Source organism: Crinia signifera, chromosome 5 (genome assembly GCF_055691185.1).
Source record: "Crinia signifera chromosome 5, ASM5569118v1, whole genome shotgun sequence".
Classification (NCBI taxonomy): domain Eukaryota; kingdom Metazoa; phylum Chordata; class Amphibia; order Anura; family Myobatrachidae; genus Crinia; species Crinia signifera.
In genome coordinates this window covers 127372074-127392552 of record NC_139221.1, presented here as the reverse complement: position 1 = coordinate 127392552, position 20479 = coordinate 127372074, and the positions used below count along the sequence as shown (strand labels likewise).

General features: G+C 43.6%; 1 protein-coding gene across 3 annotated transcripts in view; it reads right to left on the bottom strand.

Moving 5' to 3' along the window:
* Window positions 1–3312: 3312 nt before the first annotated feature.
* Window positions 3313–20479, bottom strand: part of DUSP22 (dual specificity phosphatase 22) — a 97697-nt gene continuing 80530 nt past the window's right edge. For 2 of the 3 annotated variants that reach the window (XM_083188024.1, XM_083188022.1), the window contains 3 exons: window positions 19189–19263; window positions 7518–7689; window positions 3313–4697 (listed from right to left, as the gene is read on the bottom strand). In XM_083188024.1, coding sequence (XP_083044150.1) covers window positions 4512–4697; window positions 7518–7689; window positions 19189–19263 — 433 coding nt within the window. In that variant the 3' untranslated portion in view covers window positions 3313–4511. The remainder of the gene's footprint in view (window positions 4698–7517; window positions 7690–19188; window positions 19264–20479) is intronic. The other variant, XM_083188025.1, reaches the window with a different exon arrangement.

The following is a 20479-nucleotide window of genomic DNA, read 5'->3' as shown; positions in this document are numbered from 1 at the left end:
AGAAAACATAGGAGGAAATAATTTCTCCTGTAAGGTCATACATGGAGACACAGTATGCACAATTTATTGCCCCCTAACAGTCAAAATGTATTTATTTATTTATTAACAGTTTCTTATATAGCGCACATATTTCATTGCGCTTTACAAAGGAGACAGTCATACAACAAACAGGGTATTTATAGACAGTCAAAATGTAGGAGGGCATCACTTATTTTAAAATATGCAAGTTATGCTAGGTACACACCAGAACGATGATGATTGTGAGCAGATCGTGAGACGATCACACGATGGTCGCACGATCAGTTGGAGCACTGCATATGATCCGATCTGTATCCAGTTGAATATATATTTTTACAAATCCTGACTGCAGCAGGTAGGATCTCCAAAACGACCAGTGGGGACGTGCATTGGAATCGGATCTAAAACATGCCAAAAAATGCCCAATTTACATACAATCGGTTGAGATTGCATCGAAATGGGGGAATTGAGGCCAAATCGTTCTGGTGTTTACCCAGCATTAGAACACATGCACTGAAACTAAAGGGAGGTGCTGTAGGTTCAGGGGAAATCAGAGGTAAAAGTAACTTCACAGAAAGTGTAGAACAATTTAACATGCAAGGGGATAGACAAATATATCTTCAAAGAAATACGGATCAAATAGGGTTTAAGGGTAAAAATATGGTTAAAAAAAGGGAAGACCAGAGGTTTCTTATCTGCTGTCAAATTCTATGTTACCACATGGTCAGTTGTGAGAAAGTATGCTTTATGTGCTTGCTCAGCGATGCCCATGGGCTGAGAAGGAACACTTTCTCAGCATGAGTCCAAAATATTGCAAAAATCAAGCCTGCACAGGATCCTGGTACTCACAGTCTAACATTTCTGCATGCGTACACTGTAAGCAGGGTGAGTGAGATCTAGCAATCCTGTGCAAGGTGATTTCCAGGATTTGTTTTATTGAAAACGGCAAACCACTTTCCCATTTTCTACCTATTTTGGCTTCAGCGATGTCTCTTGCATCTATGTCATTAACCTGCTGGCAATACTGTGTACTGTGTTAGCAAAAAAAGAAATGGAGATGATTTAGAAGTATGGAACCTTCCCACCTGGTGGCCTCAACTCTGACTTCGAGCTAAAATGGTTTCTTTAAGCTATGAGCTTCTCCTTTTCTATGAGGGCGTTCCTTTCAATGAGTGAATAAGCCGAAGGATTGGATATAGTTTATTGTTGCTATAGGAACACAATGAACTTAAAAACTACGGAGGAGTGATTATCCTTGCAATCACGTTACCGGGTGTCACTCTAGATATATGAATCGGCAAGATTACAGGAGATCGGAAGCTCCACCTTGGCCATCTTTAGTGGGGGCAAATCCACCCTTTGATTACGTTTTCCTTGTAAACCAGCGGTGATTGGACGGACCCGTGGGAGCCACTCACGTGACCGCGAGAGTGCCAAAGCAGTGGCGTTTGAATTGGATTAGAGATATACCAGCTGATGAAGATTGACTATATGTGGGACAATATAAGGACACTCAGGAAGACTTGTGGACACTTACCATTGCCTTCAAAAAGACCACGGACGTGGTCGAAACGCGTCGGACAGCTTGTTGAGACAGTGCGGGGCCACTTCGTGTGTCTGGAGACGGGAGAAGCCGGACCGGGACCAGCCTGCAGGAATCCAGGATCGATAAGGTGTCGGTATATGCCTAGTAGCCTGTTTGAGAACTAGATCCATCTAGTTCTCCACGATACTTGGTAATTGCAACCCATCTTCCTTTCTGTATACCTGATGTAAACATTGCGCACTCATCACCTTTTATGCTCAGCTGAGAACTTGTTAGATGACATAGTTCTCATTGTGAATTGGTAATTGCACCATACCTTTTATTGGATTTTAGGGGATCGTTTCCCTGTATTATTGTGTCTTTTATGTGTTATTAAAAACTGTATTACGCTATGTATTCGAACATATGCTTTTTTTCATGACTGGATACCTTTGAGAACAAGGATTGATCACATCACCGCAAAGTGGAATTAAGATAAGCCCTTCATTTCACCATTTAGTGTCTTATGCATGTGTAAAGGTGTTGGCGCAGAATTGTTGAGGGCCATAACCTTTCTTTCGTACTCTTGTTTTAATTGCGGAGGTACTGTGGAATAACCTCCATTTATTTCCCTTAAACACCCCTGCTGACTTCACCTACGAGCACACTCTGAATCTGATCCACTGTCTTCTACTTAATACTGTATACTGGACTTGCCATGAATACCTAACCGTACTATATCATGACCTTATATCGCAGAATCTGAGTACACCCATATGTACTCTCATATTGAACGTTTGTGTAAAGACACTCGAAACAGACTTAACCAAGATATTTCTTAAGCCTTTCCTTGACATTTTTCTTGCTCATATGTGTACTGAATGCAGTGTTAGTCCGACTTAGGGCAGTATTCAATGAGGCTGATTCGCCATGTTCTACGGCAAATTTGTGCTATTTTCGTGCTGTAAGGCGATTTTTTGACAAAAAAAAAAAGTGAATCACCCTATTCAATGACCAGATGGCGAATACATTTCAAGGTTATTATCGCCGTGCTTCGCCGTGTAGCAATCGCTATCTTTTTATGGTGAAGTGGAATGTGAACTTTTAAATTAAAGTTTTTTTTTTTTTTTTTAAATGAGGTGTCAAAAATCAGGAATTTTATTATGTGAAGGGGCATGCTATTTTTATTCATGTGCTTACTGCATGAATATATAATTTCTAATTTATTTATTTTTACAAATTTTATTTATACACATTGGCCAGCAGGGGGCCAGGAGCAGAGAGCCGCTCATTATATATTCACTGCTCCCGATCATTACATATGCACGATCGGGAGCAGTGCTAGCCGGCCCCCTGCAAGCTCTCCCGGGGGGACGCTTGTGCTGCCTGGGTCCCGGGGAGCCCTCCTCCCCCCCCACATACATTCTGGGGCAGGCAGGGAGACTTCCATTTCCCTGCCTGCCACCGCCCCCCTGCTCCCTGCGGCCGCCGCAGGGGTTAAGAATCGCCGTCAGGGGCAGCGAGCCCCTGCGACGTTGAATACGGGGACAGCGAGGCTCCGGAACACGGCGAATGTGCTGCGAATCCTAAACAGGATTCGCTGCACATTGCCATAAAACTCATTGAATACTGCCCTTAAAGTGAACGGTCTTATGCTTGCACCTGCAAGATGTTCTAGATTTACTGGCGCTACTTACTTCATATACAAATGTTTCAGTCTAAAGGCAAGAGAACAAATTACAGATACATAAATTCCTATCGACACAATATTCTGATAAATATAAATTTTTATTTAAGCAACCACATACATAAAAGAAAAAAGTATTCTTGCCTCGGTCATATGCCAAGATTTTTTCGAACGTCTTTTATCGCAGTACAAAGTTACATCTATGACCAGTGACATTTTGAGGAAGAATCCAGTGATGGAGGGCAGATGGGCGCAAAGGAGAATCCCATGTGTCACTAAGTCATCATAGCAGTTTAAAGAATGTGCATTTGACACCTTAATTACTTTTTTGTTATCATAGTGCAAAGTCCTTACTAGGACTGATCAGTTCCTGCAAATATGACTTCGTTTATGGTTCCCCAAAGCCATGATATATGTATCGCTAGATCACTCATTCACCATATTTCAATGCACTGTGGAATTGCAATTTACATAAACAATAAGAATGTTTCATTCACATAATACATTACACAATAGTAGGTTACATGATGTGTTTTAAGTAGGATATTGGTATACTTTTTCTTTTTTTAATATATCTCCTTGTATTTAGCATAGTATTTTCATTATGAGCTGCAACATATAATAATCCCACATTTATTTATCTATCAAAATTATGTATTCAGCAGTATTAATGCGAAAACTATTTTAGGTACAAGAGGCATTTGCTATTGTACATAGCCAGTGGGAAAATAGAACATATTCATTACCTGAGTCTATTATGGCACCATAGGAACAGCAGATCTGTCATGGAGCTAAGTGGTTTTACCATCTCCCTTATTACTCTACCTGAGGGGGAAAATAAAAATCAACTCGTATCACTGGTTGGGGGAAGCAAGTGGTTCAGTTTGGTAACTGTACAAATAAATGGCATCTTGAGGTAGAAACTTTAAAACTATACATTTAAAACAGAAGCACGGTAAATGCTATTATACAGTGCTTCTTCAGTATAACAAAGCTTTCAGGGAACTTGTGTAGATACACATATAATAAAGTGCCAGGATGCCAAGACAACAAAATAGTGGAATTAACCCTCTTCCCAGATACTAACAGTTTAGACCACTTCTGCAACTCACTGCTTTTCTCTGCCGTGACATGCACATCAATACACTTTCTTAAGACCTTTTAAACTATACTGAATCTCTCGCTTTCATTGGATGCCAAAAACCAATGTGGTGTCTGCTTATATACTTTTGACTGGTGACTTGTGGAAAAGTACATTAGATACAGAGCTACAGAAAGAACTTATGTCTCTGTCGTGTAATTGCTGTAAGCCATAGATGAGAGAGGGGTTAAGTGATTCCACTGTCGGCCTGAAGCCCCAGCGCTGGATTCTTCCTCTTGTTGCTTATGTTTGGCAGCAAGTTGTTTGGCTTCCTCCTCATCAAGGAAAGGACTTTCTCCATATGTCTCTTTCAGCCACTTTCTGAGCTACAGTAATAATATACAAATAAAACTTTATTAAAACACTCTGACCTTGGTTTACATGAAAGCATACTACAGTGACTTAAATGCTGTTGTTAGGAAGCTGGGATAATGGACAGAGAAGGTCAGACAAGACCTTTTTCTGACGTAAAAAAACAAATAAAATGATCCCAAAAAGCCAGTGAAATGTCAAGAAAGAGAACTAAAATGATTTGTATTCTGACTTAAACATTACAAAAAAAATATACTTTGTGATTTTTTGTTTCATCAATAATCCACCTTTCCAAAATAGTAAAAAGCAGTGCCCTACATGTATGTGTCCTATGATTTTAAGTCTGCGCTTGAAATTAAAAAAAGCATTTTCTCTCAAAATGTTCACACTTCGCTCAAACTGTAACTAATGTGCTAGCTACCCAGGGGAAATGGTTTTTAGTAACTATTAAATGGTTTTCAATTCATTGGTCATTTATTTTGTTCTTTGTAATAATCGTATAGATGAGAAACATGCCCTAGAAATGACTAAGGCCCTAAAGAATGGAGGAAGATGGAAAGTCCCTCTCACTTCATCAATTTCTTCAAACCCAATAGGCTGATCTATGTGATCGGGAAACACCTTTAGAGAGGACGCTTCACGGTTGAAGACACACTGTCAGGGGGCTTGCATATTTACATTACGGTCAACATGCATCTTGTAAGAATATTTTATAGCACAATAAAATGTCCTCCTGTAATTTAATATGAATTGTGTTGTAAATGGATCCAAAACAGATGGCATTTGCAGTGCTTCTATTATTTTTTGGTACTTGTTTCCTAGAATGGCCACAACGATTTAGATCGTTGTGGTCGTAAGATAAAAAATCGGATCGATCGCATCGCATGCGATTTGGTCGCATACGATGCGACCGATCCGATCGACCGATTTTTCAGCCGATTTTTTTTTTTTTTCACCTGATTATTTTAAATTGCCCCCCCAAATGTTACTAAGTGGGCTAGACCCCATGATAGACGTGAACCCGAAGCGTGGCGAGCGCAGCGAGCCCGCGAGGGGCGGCGGTGCGCGTCCTCCGACCTTTTCATTCCCCTACTATCCACTAGGGCGTGGAGTGAGAATAGAATAGTGTGGCGAGCGCAGCGAGCCACCGAGCCCGAAGCGTGGCGAGCGCAGCGAGCCCCGCGAGGGGACGCGTCTAACTTCACAGGTATACGCGTCCGCTCGCCACGCTTCGGGCTCGGTGGCTCGCTGCGCTCGCCACACTATTATATTCTCACTCCACGCCCTAGTGGATAGTAGGGGAATGAAAAGGTCGGAGGACGCGCACCGCCGCCCCTCGCGGGCTCGCTGCGCTCGCCACGCTTCGGGTTGACGTCTATCGTGGGGTCATGGCGGGCACATAAAAAATGTGAAATGGGTCATATTTGGCCATTTCACCTTTTTTATCATTTTACCCTATGTGAGATGGACTTAATCAAGTCCATCTCATCTTGTGCCATTATAATGGCACAAGACCGACGCGATCCTCCCGATTTCAATGTTAAAATTTTTTTTAACATTGAAGTCTATGGAAAAATCGGGTCAATCGGTCGGTCGCATCGCGGCCGATTTTAATTGGTCGCGACCGACCGATCGACCCGATTTCTGTCAATCAAAGTGAAAAAATTGTAAAAAATCGGCCACATCGTGAGGATCGTGTCCCTTAATTAAGAGCCACGATCACTCACGATTGTGGCCGTTCTAGGAAACAAGTACCTATTTTTTTTATGCAACCTAAGATCTATTTAATAGCTCTCATTGAAAATTGAATTAAAAATGTATGCAATCTGTATAGGGGCATTTCATGTAAATATTCACTTTATATATAACATACAAATGTGTGCACATACATGGAGCTTCTGTTGGGTTACAAAGCCCTTCTAGTTGCGCCATTTAATTGTTTGAGAGCTCAGCGCCATTCTAAATGCATCGGATTAAGGTGCCCATACACAGTGCGTTTTCACCATGCGATGCGCGCTCCCGCGGGCATCTCATCGCACAGTACAAAAAGTATGTGCTTCTCAAACTTTTTGTACTGCCCTCGGATCGCATCGCACGCAAATCGCATGCGTTGCGATCCAGCCCATAACTTGTGCGATCATCGCACTGTGTATTGGCACCTATAGACTCTGAGCTCCTAAGGTTTTTCCTGTGCTAAGTACCAGGCATACGTAACCAGCCCCAAAGCCCTCCTTTAAAGTGGACTTTTGGAGAGCTGAGAATTTAGGGGTAGACTATATTGGGGAGGAGAGGCAACTATGGTACATGTTATCACATAGCAATATTTTCCTCAATGCCTTGATTTTTGCATTCTTCTGTAATAGCGATCACCTTTTATTAGATTGTAATTCCTTGACAAGCAGGCCTTCATTGATGCATTATCTATACTATTCTTCCATGTACAGTGAGTCCAGCCATTCATTCTTCACAGAAACCTGAATTATGTCCTGTAAATGTTCTACTCCAATGTGTAGAAGGAAGTAATGCAGTCAGTTTGAAGTATGAGGGTTTAGTGGTGAGGAGGGGAGGCAAATAACGGGTTTGTGACCTAGTGTGTTTTTTCTGGTCTAGTGGAAATGAGTCAGCATTTAAAGATAGAATGTAACAGTTAACTCCGACTTTTCCCTTCGCTGTAAAATAACACATCCTACAGTACCTTTTCTTATGTTAGTACACTGATGAAAAACTGTATATCATACTGTATTGTAATGTGTCACATGATAATTTCTCTATCTTCAACAAAGCTAAAGACTGCCATGCAATACTAGCTCAGTCCATGTTTCATGGTTACTTACGTGATGTACATCATGTTTTCCAAAGTCCTCGAGTTGTTTCTGAAAACCCATATTTGGGTTGGCACATGTTCTTGCACCTCTAACAGCAGCCAGAGCATCTTCCCATCCCAAATCCGTGATGGTCATGACATAAGCGACTACCAAAGTCACACTTCTGGAGACACCTGCCAAACTTAAAGTTCACAGGATAAGTTTCAGAGTTTAACTTTAATGCAGTCACATTAATTGGTAGAAAAGGAATAATCCTCTCAATAAGAATCCAGAAAAATAAAGTGAAAGTGGACTGTGTTGTTAAAGACTTATGCGTAATCAATTCTATCCGTAATGATAATTTCTTATAGAGAACAAACACAGTCCTATATTCATCAGGCACAGGGACGCAAAAGAAAATATACATGGAAATGTGATTGCCATAAAAAGCATCTTACATTTTGCTGTAGAAGTGCACATAAATCCCTCTTTGTAATAGGAAGGTGGATTAGCAACAATATTGCAACGGTTTGTATTTTTGCAAAGAAAATCTACACATAGAACTTGTACAGGTTGAGTATCCCTTCTCCAAATTATTCCAAAAAGTGATTTTTTTTTTTGTGTGTGTGCTAAAAGCACTACTGGACACATCTGTAACAGCACTACTGATGAGATAATATGTAATGGACACTAAATAGGTGCAAGAAAATGATTGCTTTGCATTTAAATTCAGTATCTGCAATAGTACACAAACTTTGTTTCATGTTTTGAAACCTTGTTTTATGCACAAATAAAACATATTTGTGTGTATTTCATGTGTTTGATGTGTTTGTACAACATAAATGCAAGATACCTCAAGATACATCATTGAAATATAAAAATATTCTGAAATACGGAATAATCCGTTATCAAAAATTATTTCGGTCCCGAGCATTTTGGATAAGGGATACTCAACCTGTAGTATCTTTTTTTGTTTATTTCCTCGAAAAGTTGGAAACAAATGTAGCATATCAGAACACTGTCCTAACTTAAGGCCCATACACACTTGAAGATTTTCATTTCAAAAGACTTTGCCAAAATCTTTGATAGATATATCTTTCACCAAAGTAGTGCGTACACACTCAGCTATTTTCCCCAAAGAGCAAGAGATTTTCAGAAGGCGAAAGACTTTGCTGAAAATCTTTCATTATAAATGGGCTGGGTTTGAATTCCAAGGGTTCCATATATACAGTACATTGGTGGCAGTGGGCATATAAATATATGAACATTGGTGGGCAGTGTTGGCGGTAATGAATACATTGCTGGCCTGTGCAATAACAAAATATACATTGGTGGGCAGTGTTGGCACTAATTTATGCATTGCTGGCACAGACCAGCAATGTATATGTTACCGCCAACACTGCCCACCAATGCTTATATATTTATATACCCACTGCCACCAATGTATATTTATTTAAACAAAAACTGCCCACGTATGTATTTATCTAAATGGCATGTACTAGATGGGGTGCGCCCCCCCCCCCCACGCGCCCCCGGAGTGACTCGGCGGCATACGCCACATCACCCGCCACCCCGTGGAGTCATGCAGCGCCATCCGCATCACCCGCCAGCCCCTAATGCCACATAATTCCCCCATGGAGCAACGCGGCAGCTGCATCAACCCCCCCAGTGGAGCGGGAAAGACATTTTGGGTTTGCTCGGTAGTTCCTGCGATGTTTTTCTACTGCATCGTATATATTTCATGTGTACTTGTTCCAACAGGCGATTTCTACTGCCGGCCAGTATGAGTATGCAGAGAGGCTAGATGAGCACGACAGGTGGAACGCAGGAAGCTCCAGCTGGAACGCATCTGTGATGCTCCCAGACTGTGAGAGCCGCGTTCCCGGAAGTGCGGGTCCGCACTGGGGGGTATTTAGAGGGGTAAGTTACTGTTGCACATGTTTATCCCCTGTGTAATTGTGCCCTCAGGACGGGGTAATACCCAAAAGCGATTGGCGCTAAATACACATGCTTTTTTTGCTATATTGGCTTTGAATTTATTTGAGTGCCTCCCCCATAGTGGATATCGTGTGTGTGTGTGAGTGAGAGTGTGTGTGTATATACAGTATATATATATAACAAGGTGAGGGCACTCCAATGAAAGTGATGAGGTACCGGGGTGCTGCACTCAGAGAACAGGTAGCAATGGGTAGGTAGTGGCACACACTCGGATTTAGTAAAGAAGGTTGACAGACACTAGGTGCTGTAGACAACGTTTCAGGGTTTTATTCAGTTTTCAAGTCAAAGTTCTTGACTTGAAAACGGAATAAAACCCCGAAACGTTGTCTACAGCACCTAGTGTCTGTCAACCTTCTTTACTAAATCCGAGTGTGTGCCACTACCTACCCATTGATATATATATATATATATATATATATATATATATATATATATATATATATATACATACATACATACTGACAGCGTGGAGGTGGCACACGATCAACAGAAATGACACTCACAGACCCCCAAGGTCAGGTCAACGTTTCGAAGCTTTATTCATGCGTCTTCCTCAGGACTATATATATATATATATATATATATATATATATATATGTATACATATACACACACACACACATATACATACACACACACATACACACATACATTTACAATGTAAAAGAGCAGAACTAAAAATTAGAAAGGAACTGCTAAGCCTGAAGCAGCCCCCCAAAAGACAAATTGACAAATTAATCTGGGTTAATAAATACACCAATGAGACAGGGGACAGGATAAAAAAAGTTAAGTAACAGTGGCCCATTGTCAGGTCCTATCCGGACCTTAATCTAGAAGAGACAGCATTAATGCCAGCTTTCAAGAGGGGGAGGAATCTCAATGATTTCCTAGTGAAAAGAGACATCACAGGGCTGGGAAGACCTGAAGCTACAACCTTTTTGAGTAAAACCAGAAAAGGTTGCTTCAAATGCCCAAATTGTACCACCTGCGGTTTCATGCAGGTGAGAAGTACTATACCACATCCCTATACCGGAACCAGATTCCCGATCAAACACTATGAGCAGCAATTAAAAAGGGTACAAGTGATCAACCCCATAGCTAAACATCCACTAGCCTCGGTAAAGTATATGGTAATAGACCACGTCCCCCCACTCACAAGAGGAGGGGATCGTGGAAAGAAACTGTTACAGTTAGAAACACAGTGGATATTTAAATTAGATACATTATCCCCAAAAGGATTGAATGAGCAGTTGGAACTCCACTGCTTTCTATAAAAAAAAATTTTTTTTACTATTATAGATACAAAATCCCCAATGTTAAAGTTAAAATAAAGTGTCAAACTAATTGCCAAATACAAGATTTGCACTGATCCCTCTTGTATATCAGTAGATGGGAGACATCCCCACAGTATGCAAATAATAAATGTAAGGTATTAAGTTACATATACTCAGATAGACTAAGCAGGCAAAATAATGGAATCATGCTTTTTAGAGCCACATAAAAAATATAATCACCAGTATCCACTTAAGTTTTAGGATGCAATCCGCTAAAGTTTATGTTTTTATTCACATTTGTATTTTACATGTTGTAATTTGTTACAACATGTGACAGCGGCATAGCATATCTCAATACGAGTTTTTAAATGAACACTAGCACAGTTTTGTATCTCCAAGCACGAATCAAACTTTATTGACAAGCACTTTTCTATTAACAACAGACACGTTGCCTAGGCAACTCCAGCTCCGACAGTGAGGTCATCACAGCACGCCCACAGTAGGCGTCCCACAATGGCTGCTGTCCCGCACAGAACAGTGATTCAACGCTACTTATAGAGGTGAGTGTACACATCTTTTTCATGTAAGCTGTTTTGAAAAAAGTCTTAGTAAAGACTGAAACGTCAACCACGCATTTGGCTACGTGTTGATTTTGTTTACTGAAGTCCCGAGTGCTGCCTCCCCCCCCCGCACCGTATACAAGTAAACCCAGTAGGCGAGGGCACCGGGCACAGAGACCCCTTCAGGACCTGAGTGCTACGTGTTGATTTTGTTTACTGCATTTGGCTACGTGTTGATTTTATTTACTGAAGTCCCGAGTGCCGCGTCCCCCCCGCACCGTGTATGTATGTATGTATGTATGTATGTATGTATGTATGTATGTATGTATGTGTATATATATATATATATATATATATATATATATATATATATATATATATATATATATATATATACATATACATACATACATACATACATACATACATATATATATATATATATCAGATTATTAATTGGTAATATGTTTTCCTCTACTCCACCATGGCAGCCAAATGGGTTCCTCCCCACTGGGTAGTGCATCAGAAAGGGAAAAAAAGACACCAGCCCCTATAAGAAGGCACCTCCTCCTGGCCTCAGTGTCTTTGCATTCTCCAGCTTTAAAACAAAAAACATCATTAATCCGCATAACACATGTTAACAGTCATAACACATCTTTCCTTATATCACCGCACTAAGGACGCTCCTCCCGACCTTAGCATCTGATGACGACATCACATCCACACGATAGTGCCTCGTGAAGGTATGAATGGATGACCACCCGGCTGCTTTGCACAACTCCAATACTGAGGCAGATCCTTTCTCTGCCCAGGAAGATGCAACAGCCCTTGTGGAATGGGCCTTTAGACCCACTGGAGGCTCTCTTTGCCTAATCTGATATGCTCTGCAGATACAGGCCTTGATCCATCTAGCCAATGTGGCTTTTGATGCAGCTTGACCCTTGTTTACTCCTTCCGTTAAAACAAATAAATTCTTCGATTTCCGGATACTTTTCGTATTCTGTATGTAAATCTTCAGCGCTCTCACAACATCTAATCTGTGTAATCGCTCTTCTTTCACATTTTCCGGATTGGCACAAAAAGAAGGTAGGATTATATCCTGGTTGATGTGAAAGTCTGATACAACTTTAGGTAAAAATTCAGGGTTAGTTTGCAGCACTACCCTGTCTTCAAAAAAATTCAAAAAGGGCTCCTCCGCCCAAAGTGCCTGCAATTCTGACACCCTCCTTGCGGAGGTTATTGCCACTAAAAAACTGACTTTCCAGGAAAGTAACTTAAGTGTAGCCTCCTGTAATAGCTCAAACGGTGCTTCCGTCAAAACTCCTAAAACTAAATTTAAGTCCCACGGTGCCACTGGCGACCTAAATCTTGGTTTTATCCTTTTCGCAGCCTGGATAAACCTGCGTATGTATCTGTTCTCTGCCAGATCCCAATCTAACATTGCTCCCAATGCTGATATTTGTACTTTCAAAGTACTTACTGCTAAGTCCAGTTGTAAACCTGCCTGTAGAAATCCAAGTACTGAAGCAACTTTACTCGGTATTTGTTGGTTTGAACTACACCAGGACAAGTATCTCTTCCACACTCGATAATATATTTTGGATGTCGAATGTTTCCTTGCTTTAAGCAGAGTGTTAATCACTGAATCACAGAAACCTTTAGATTTTAATGTAGCGGTTTCAGAAGCCAGGCCGTCAGTTTCCATGCTGGTGGCTGCGGTTGACGTACTTGGCCTTGGACTAGGAGATCGGGCCATTCGGGCAGGAACCATGGTCCGTCCACTACCATTTGCATCACTGTAGCAAACCACACCCTCCTTGGCCAATACGGAAGTATCACTATCACTTCCGTCTCCTCTCTCTGTATCTTTCTCAGCAGGCGTGGAATAACTGGAATCGGCGGGAAGACATACGCTCTGGACATGTTCCACTCTGCTGTCAGGGCATCTACCTGCTCCGCTTGTGGATCTCTGAACCTTGAGAAGTACCTTGGGACTTTTTTGTTGTGACTTGTGGCCATAAGATCCACCTGTGGCCACCCCCATTTCTCTACGATCATGTTGAACAGGCTGTAGTTGAGCGCCCACTCGCCCGGTAGGCACTCTGTTCTGCTTAATGAGTCCGCAACCAGATTGTCTTTCCCTGCCAGGAAGACTGCCGAAATGCTGTGTACATGACACTCTGCCCATTCCAATAACTGGGATGTTATCTCCATGAGACGTCAACTTCTCGTCCCGCCTTGACGGTTTATGTACGAGACTACCGCCCGATTGTCCGATCTTATGTTTAGGTCTCTGGCTATCAGCAGATCCTGGAACTCCTGACACGCCATGACCACCGCCTTTATTTCCCTGAGATTGGAATGTGCGGCTTGCCACCTTGGGGACCACCGTCCCTGTGCAATGGACTGACCGCATGTCGCTCCCCAGCCTCCTTCGCTGGCATCTGTTGTTACCGTGACCTGGTTGACTACTGCAAACGATTTTCCTGCTTCTAGTCGTTCCACGTCTGACCACCAGGCCAAATCTGACTTTGCGGCTCTTGTTAATATTATCTTCTGAGTAAGATCTTTGCTGTTCTTGTTCCATTGTGACAGGAAGCAACTTTGGAATTTCCTTGTGTGGAACCTTGCCCATGGTACTGTCTCTAATGCGGCTGCCATCAATCCCAGTATCTCCATGCAGTCTTGGGATGACACGACTGATCTCCTCATAATTAATCTTACTTGGTGTACCAATTTCTCTCTTCTGGTCTCCGTGAGAGACACTCTCATGTTTTGAGTATCTATTGATACCCCCAAGTATGTAATCTTTTGAACTGGCATCAGTTGACTCTTCTTTACGTTGATCAGCCATCCATGGTGTTCCAGACATTTGAGCACTAACTCTGTGTGTTCCCTTACCAGTTCTTCTGAATCTGCAACAATTAAAATATCGTCGAGATAGGGCCAGAGTTTTACTCCCTCCTGTCTCAGCTTTGCTATGATCACAATCAGCACCTTTGAGAAAGTTCGCGGGGAAGTCGACAGGCCAAAGGGAAGAGTCACGAATTGATAAGTGACCCCTTGCAGACGGAACCTGAGAAACTTGTGATGGTTTGTGTAGATGGGTATATGTAGATAGGCGTCTTTTAGATCTATGGACGTCATGTAATCCCCGCGTTTTAAGTCTGGGATTATCGATCTCACTGACTCCATCTTGAACATTCGGCTTAACGCAAACTTGTTCAAGCGCCTTAAGTCTAGGATGGTTCGAAAACCTCCTGACGCCTTTTTTACCAAGAAGAAGCAAGAAAACCATCCCTGCTTCTCTTGCTTCTTCGGAACTACTTCGACAACTCCTTGTCTTAGCATTTCTTCCAGACTTGAAAATAGCGCCTGTCTCTCCTCCATGTCGCTGGGTACTGGAGACTCCACAAAGAGATTTCCTGGAAGTCCCAAAAATTCTATTCGATATCCGGACTGAATTATTTCCAGAACCCACCTGTCCGTGGTGGATTCTCGCCAAGCTTGGTAAAACGGTTTGAGCCTGGCGCCAACTCTCTGTATGACGGCGTCATTGTTGCTCCTTTCGGAAAGGAGCCTTCCCTTCTTTCCCTCTTTGGGCACGAAAGGACGCCCGAGACATCCAGTTTCCTCTCCTATAAGCCCTTCCTGGCCTATAAGCCCTGGAATCTCTGTATTCCTGATGCTGAAATCTATTAAATTTCGCTGGAACATTCTTTTTGACAGCTTTATCCTGGGGCAACCAGACTGATTTGCCCCCCGAGATTTTAGTAATTAGTTCATCAAGCTGTTTTCCAAACAGATACTCCCCTTGGAATGGTAGGGATAGCAATTTATTTTTCGACTGCACGTCAGCCGACCATGGTTTCAACCAAAGGGCCCGACGTGTCGCCGCTGCAGTGGCTCCTGCTCTAGCTGATAGGCGTATGGAGTCCATAGTTGCCTCACACATAAACTCTACAGCCAATTGAACATCTTGGACTGTTTTAATAAGATCAGACCTCTTAATTCCGTCCAAAATGTCCGCCTCTAATTGCTGGCACCAGCCTCGCATTACACGTGAGGTAACAGCCATAGCAGCCGCTGGCTTAAGGGATGCCCCTGCCGTAATGTACTGCTTTTTTAGACCCAGCTCAAACCTACGCTCCATGGGGTCTTTAAAGATATTGACATCTTCCAAGGGAAGTGTAGTCTTCTTTGACAGTCTAGAGATAGCTGCGTCAACCTTTGGCGCCTCTTCCCATGTCGACACCTGATCCTTGTCGAATGGGTACATTTTTGTTACTCTGGCGGAAACAGCCACCCTCTTATCCGGGTGTTTCCACTCCTCAGTAATGATAGCTTTCAAAGTCTGAGACAAGGGAAAACATTTCCCCTTCCTTTTCTTATCCTTAAACAACAGTTCTTGTAAATTAAGGTCCTCTTGTTGATCCTCAATATTGAGGGCCCTATGGATAAGCTCTAACAGATTATTGATCATATCAGGATTAAAGTCCTCTGACTTATCCTGAGGTATGTCTTGATCCTCATCCGGATCCTGACCCAGCATCTGCGCACAAGTTATGTCCTCCACAGAGTCATCCGACTCGTCACTTAGGACCACATGCTTCCTTTTTCCAGACATTTTGCTCAGGTCTTCTTTTGTAACGAAAGTCCCTGCTAATGCTGTTTTCAGCATATCCACTAGGTTCGTCATTTGAGCCATGGGTAGAGGCTGAGGGGCCTTGCACTCCTCACAGATGCTGCCCACATGCTTTTCAGGTAAAGTTTTATCGCACGAAAAACATTTAGGTGAGTGCACTCTCTTGTGCTTGGCTTTACTCTCCTTCTCTTTGCAGCTAAAATGAATAAAGCAAGTCCAGGCTCACCAGCTGTTCAACGCGTCTCTTTGCAGATACAGGTCTCCAAACTGTAGCGTGCTCACACCGCCATAGCCCACGCTGATCCTGCAGTAGAACACATTCACCGGCTCACTTCCGCCCTTAAGAGGACGGAGAGCGAGTCATAAGCCTGCGCCGCGCACCGCCGCTGACCTCCGCCTGCTTTCATCTTGGATTCACCCAGGCCAGGCGTGCTGCGGCAGCGCTATCCCGCGCCGCCATTGCACCCACGCCTGTGGACGCCGCCGCCAGTAGCTGCCCCCGTAGGGGTCCGCATGTGGCCAGGGAGCTTCTCATGCCTCCACAAAGGGCTCGGCCTGCCTTCACTCACTGCTGGACCGCCGGAGCTGCCGCAGGGGGACACATAATAGTAATACTCGTTTCCTCTACAGCCCCCAGGGTAAGCCACCTCTCACACACTACCCGAAAGGGAAAAAAAGACACTGAGGCCAGGAGGAGGTGCCTTCTTATAGGGGCTGGTGTATTTTTCCCTTTCTGAAGCACTACCCAGTGGGGAGGAACCCATTTGTAATGGCTGCCATGGGGGAGGTATATATATATATACTGGTTGATGGCGGCCCGGCACTCTCCCCAATGTATCAACGTGCCCCGGTGCCCTCCTGCAGGGGATAGGTAGGTAGGCAGACAAGAATAGGCGGCACTCCGAGGAAACTTTCAACAGGTTTAATGGTGTGAGGCAGAAACCAACGTTTCGGGGCGCGGGGACCCCTTGAGCACCTTGACAAATATATACACACATACATACATACACACACACGGGCGGGATGCAATATATATAATATTGGTGCATTTAAATGAATACATTGGTGGCAGGGGCCAGAATAATATAAACATTGGTTACCAGGGGGGCGGGGCCAGCAGGGTGTTTGCAGGGAGCAGTGCTGTCTGCTCGTGTTAAGCAGGGCGGGGCGAGCCGGGTGTTACCTTGGCCGGGGAGCAGGGCTCTGCAGCAGCCAGCCGGCCATTCACACGGAGCACAGGGTGAATATGACGGGGGACGCAGCGGGGCGGTCTGCCGGGCTGAAAGTGGGTAATCTTTCAACCCGGCAGGCGTACATACACGGCGATGATGGATGAAAAACCTGGAGTCTACTGCCAACGGCCTGGAGTCTACTGCCAAACACAGCTATCAACGACTATCTGGCGTCAGCCCCACATCGGGGATGACAGAAGATCAGAAAGGAGAAATAAAGTAGAAAAAAAGGGAATAATTGATAGTACTATAGAAGGTTAATAAGAACAAGAATGAACAGGTATGATAGTGCGTATTTAAGGTATTTGGTTTATATGTTTTTATTTTATTTATCATTGTCCTCCCTCACAGATTAACCAATTTTTTTTATTCCTCTATCTAGAGAACAACTCTTGACCATGAGGTAGGGAGGCTTGTGGAGTTATCACTTAATAGGTTAGTTTCGACTCCCAACTGCCCCCCCTCCCCCGGGGCACAGTACCATCCTAAAAAAATGGGATGTGAAAAATATATATCTCAGATATTTTTAGTTTGTCGTGTACTGCTGTGTTCTGCAGAGCTAGGAAGAAGAGCACACACAAAATAAGGACATAAACATCTATTGCTACTTCATCTGTCAATTTCTCATACCAAGCTCCACTGTACGTATTAATCATTTTCTCAAATCTTTATTCTTAAAAAAAAAAAGAACATAAATAATAGATTTTAAATAACTTGCCCCAGCAAATTACCATTCGGCAGATCTAACATTATTTTACTACACGATTGGAATGGTCAGGGCCGGCAACAGGGGGGGTCAAGGGGGACAAGTGTGATGGGCCCCAGCAATCTAAAGGGCCCCAGCCCAGCTGGCACCTGTACTAGCTTGCCTGTAAGTGACCCCAACGGCCCATCCGTCTACTGCGCACTGTCTATGTGTGGCTGAGTCTGACTGTGTGCCACTGTTATCTACTGTATGTGCGCCACCTGCGGCCCGGCTCAGAGTCTGTACTGTGCACCGGCACACAGCCGTACCCACCGCTGGCGCTGTGGCCTCAGTCTCAGGCTTCTGTACTATTAATGCGCATGCTTGAGTCATCTGTTCCACGCTCTGCAAACGGCCTGCCCTGCCTGCTCACACTGTTCTGCATTCTTTTGTGTAAGTGACAAGTCAAGGCAGGCAGCAGCCGCCGCAGCAGGCCAGCAGCAGCCAGTAGCCAGCAGAAAGCCGCAGCCAGTAGCAAGGCCAGCAGGATGGAGAACGAAAGAAGAAGTCCTCACCTGAAAGCAGGATATGGAAGCAAGAAAGATTGGCTGTAGCTCAGGCAGAAAAGGTTGTGTGGGTTTGGGATTAGGTGCGGGGGGTGGGGGGGGGGGGGGTGGGGGGGGGGGCAGTGCCAGATTAAGCCTTCGGGGGGCCCGGGGCACTTTAGACAGGGGGGCCCCTTGCACTTATCAAAACTCATGGGAGAATATTACTCTGTCAAAACACATACCACATGAAAAGCCTATGTTTGACCCTTTGCACCTTATTATGTAGGACTGTAGGAAACCTTACAGGCTCAGTGCTGCCTCTGATTAAAAACCCTCCATGACTAAGCTGATGCTGCTCTCCTTCACGGGCCTGAGAAACATGTAATGAGCTCCACCAATCAGAGCTCAGCACAATCCTCTCAGCCTCTGCCCTCTTGTGCAAAGTGTCAACTCCCAGTAATGCTCTGCACACTTGTGCAGTCAGTGTGCCTTGGCACCCGATGCTCAGCACCATTAATGATTGTCACATTGGCAGATAGATGAAGCTGCAGCACAAAACCTTTAGCTAAAAAAAAAAAAAAAAAAAAAAATATTTTTAAGTAAAAAAAACATGCCAACCACAGCCTAGCTAGAGGGGGACCCAGGGGTACCGACCCCCTTTGCCCCCCTTTAATCCAGCCCTGGGGGGATAGGGGCCCCATAAATATCAGTGTACAGGGCCCCAAGATTTCTGTTGCCAGCCTTGGGAATGGTACATACCAGTGAACAAGACAGCCTTCACCTTTCAGTCGGCATTTGTGAATAAATTCTGTACTGTCTTTAAAATGTTGTATCCTGTGAAACAATGAAAGTAGAAGTCAGTCATACTTACAGCACAGGACATTATTTGCCTTCTGACTTTGCTCAGTGCCACAGGGGCATGCAGTACCTGGGTAGAGTTTTTTTTTTTGTGTGTGTTTTTTTAATACTTTACTATTTAAGTGGGCATAGAGTGAGAATAGAATAGTGCCCAAAGCATGGTGAGCGCAGCATTATATGGTGTCCATGTTGACATCGGTCAACAAAGACAAAAAAGTTGAAATACTCCTGTCGACTTTATTCACATTAACCATGTCGACCTAAAGCTTGTGTCGATCTTCTGTCAATGTCGACCTAGGGCATGTCGGCCATTCTTAGTATTTGACCTAGTGACTGTCGACCACATAGACACTGTCTACCGTAACCGCAGCAGGATATAGCTGTATCTGCGCCAATTATCAAAACCTAAACCGTGTCATCTAACAATATTAACATTAAGGTATTTATCACAGCAGAGAATGAGATAACCAATCAGATTGTCATTTTTCAAAGCCACAAAGAGAATGTATGCAGGTGCTCTTTTCAAATTGATCACAGTTCTAATTAGTAATGTAATAGTGATGTTTGTATACGCCACCTGCATTCTCTCTCTGTGTGGCACTAAAAGGTTCCGCAGAGTGGCACCTCTCATAACATGTAGTTAAGGTGTGCAGTCTAGGGCCCTCTCCTAATTTTTAAACACAGCCTGTAAAATGCAAGGTCCTGCAGAAGTTAATTAGCTAGCAGTGAGGGGTCCAACCTGTGAGTAGGAGGGGGGCATACCCACCACCAGGTTCCCAAGCGATGCGGCTGCCGCTGGCTGCAGTCCTGGTCCCCACCGCTCCCAGCAGTGACTTCCACTGGCTTCACTAACACTGAGGAGGTGGGGAGCAGCGTGCATCTGCATTCCATAGATAAAAACCACCACCAGTAGATACGCTTTGATAACTATCTACCTGTAATATATACATATGTGTTTGTTTAAATGCTCATCAGCTCCAAATGCCAGTACTCAAACGCCTATCAAGGTAATAGTCTTAAGCCACTTTATACGTTAACATAATATAGAACTATTACTCCTTTCACATAGCAAAAATAACCCAGGTCGATCCGGGTAGTTGCGATGGTAAAGGGCGTTTTTCAATTTCCCGGGTCCAGCATCCCGGCTATCCGACCTGGGTCAAAAGAAGGGTTAATCCCTGGTTGGACCAGG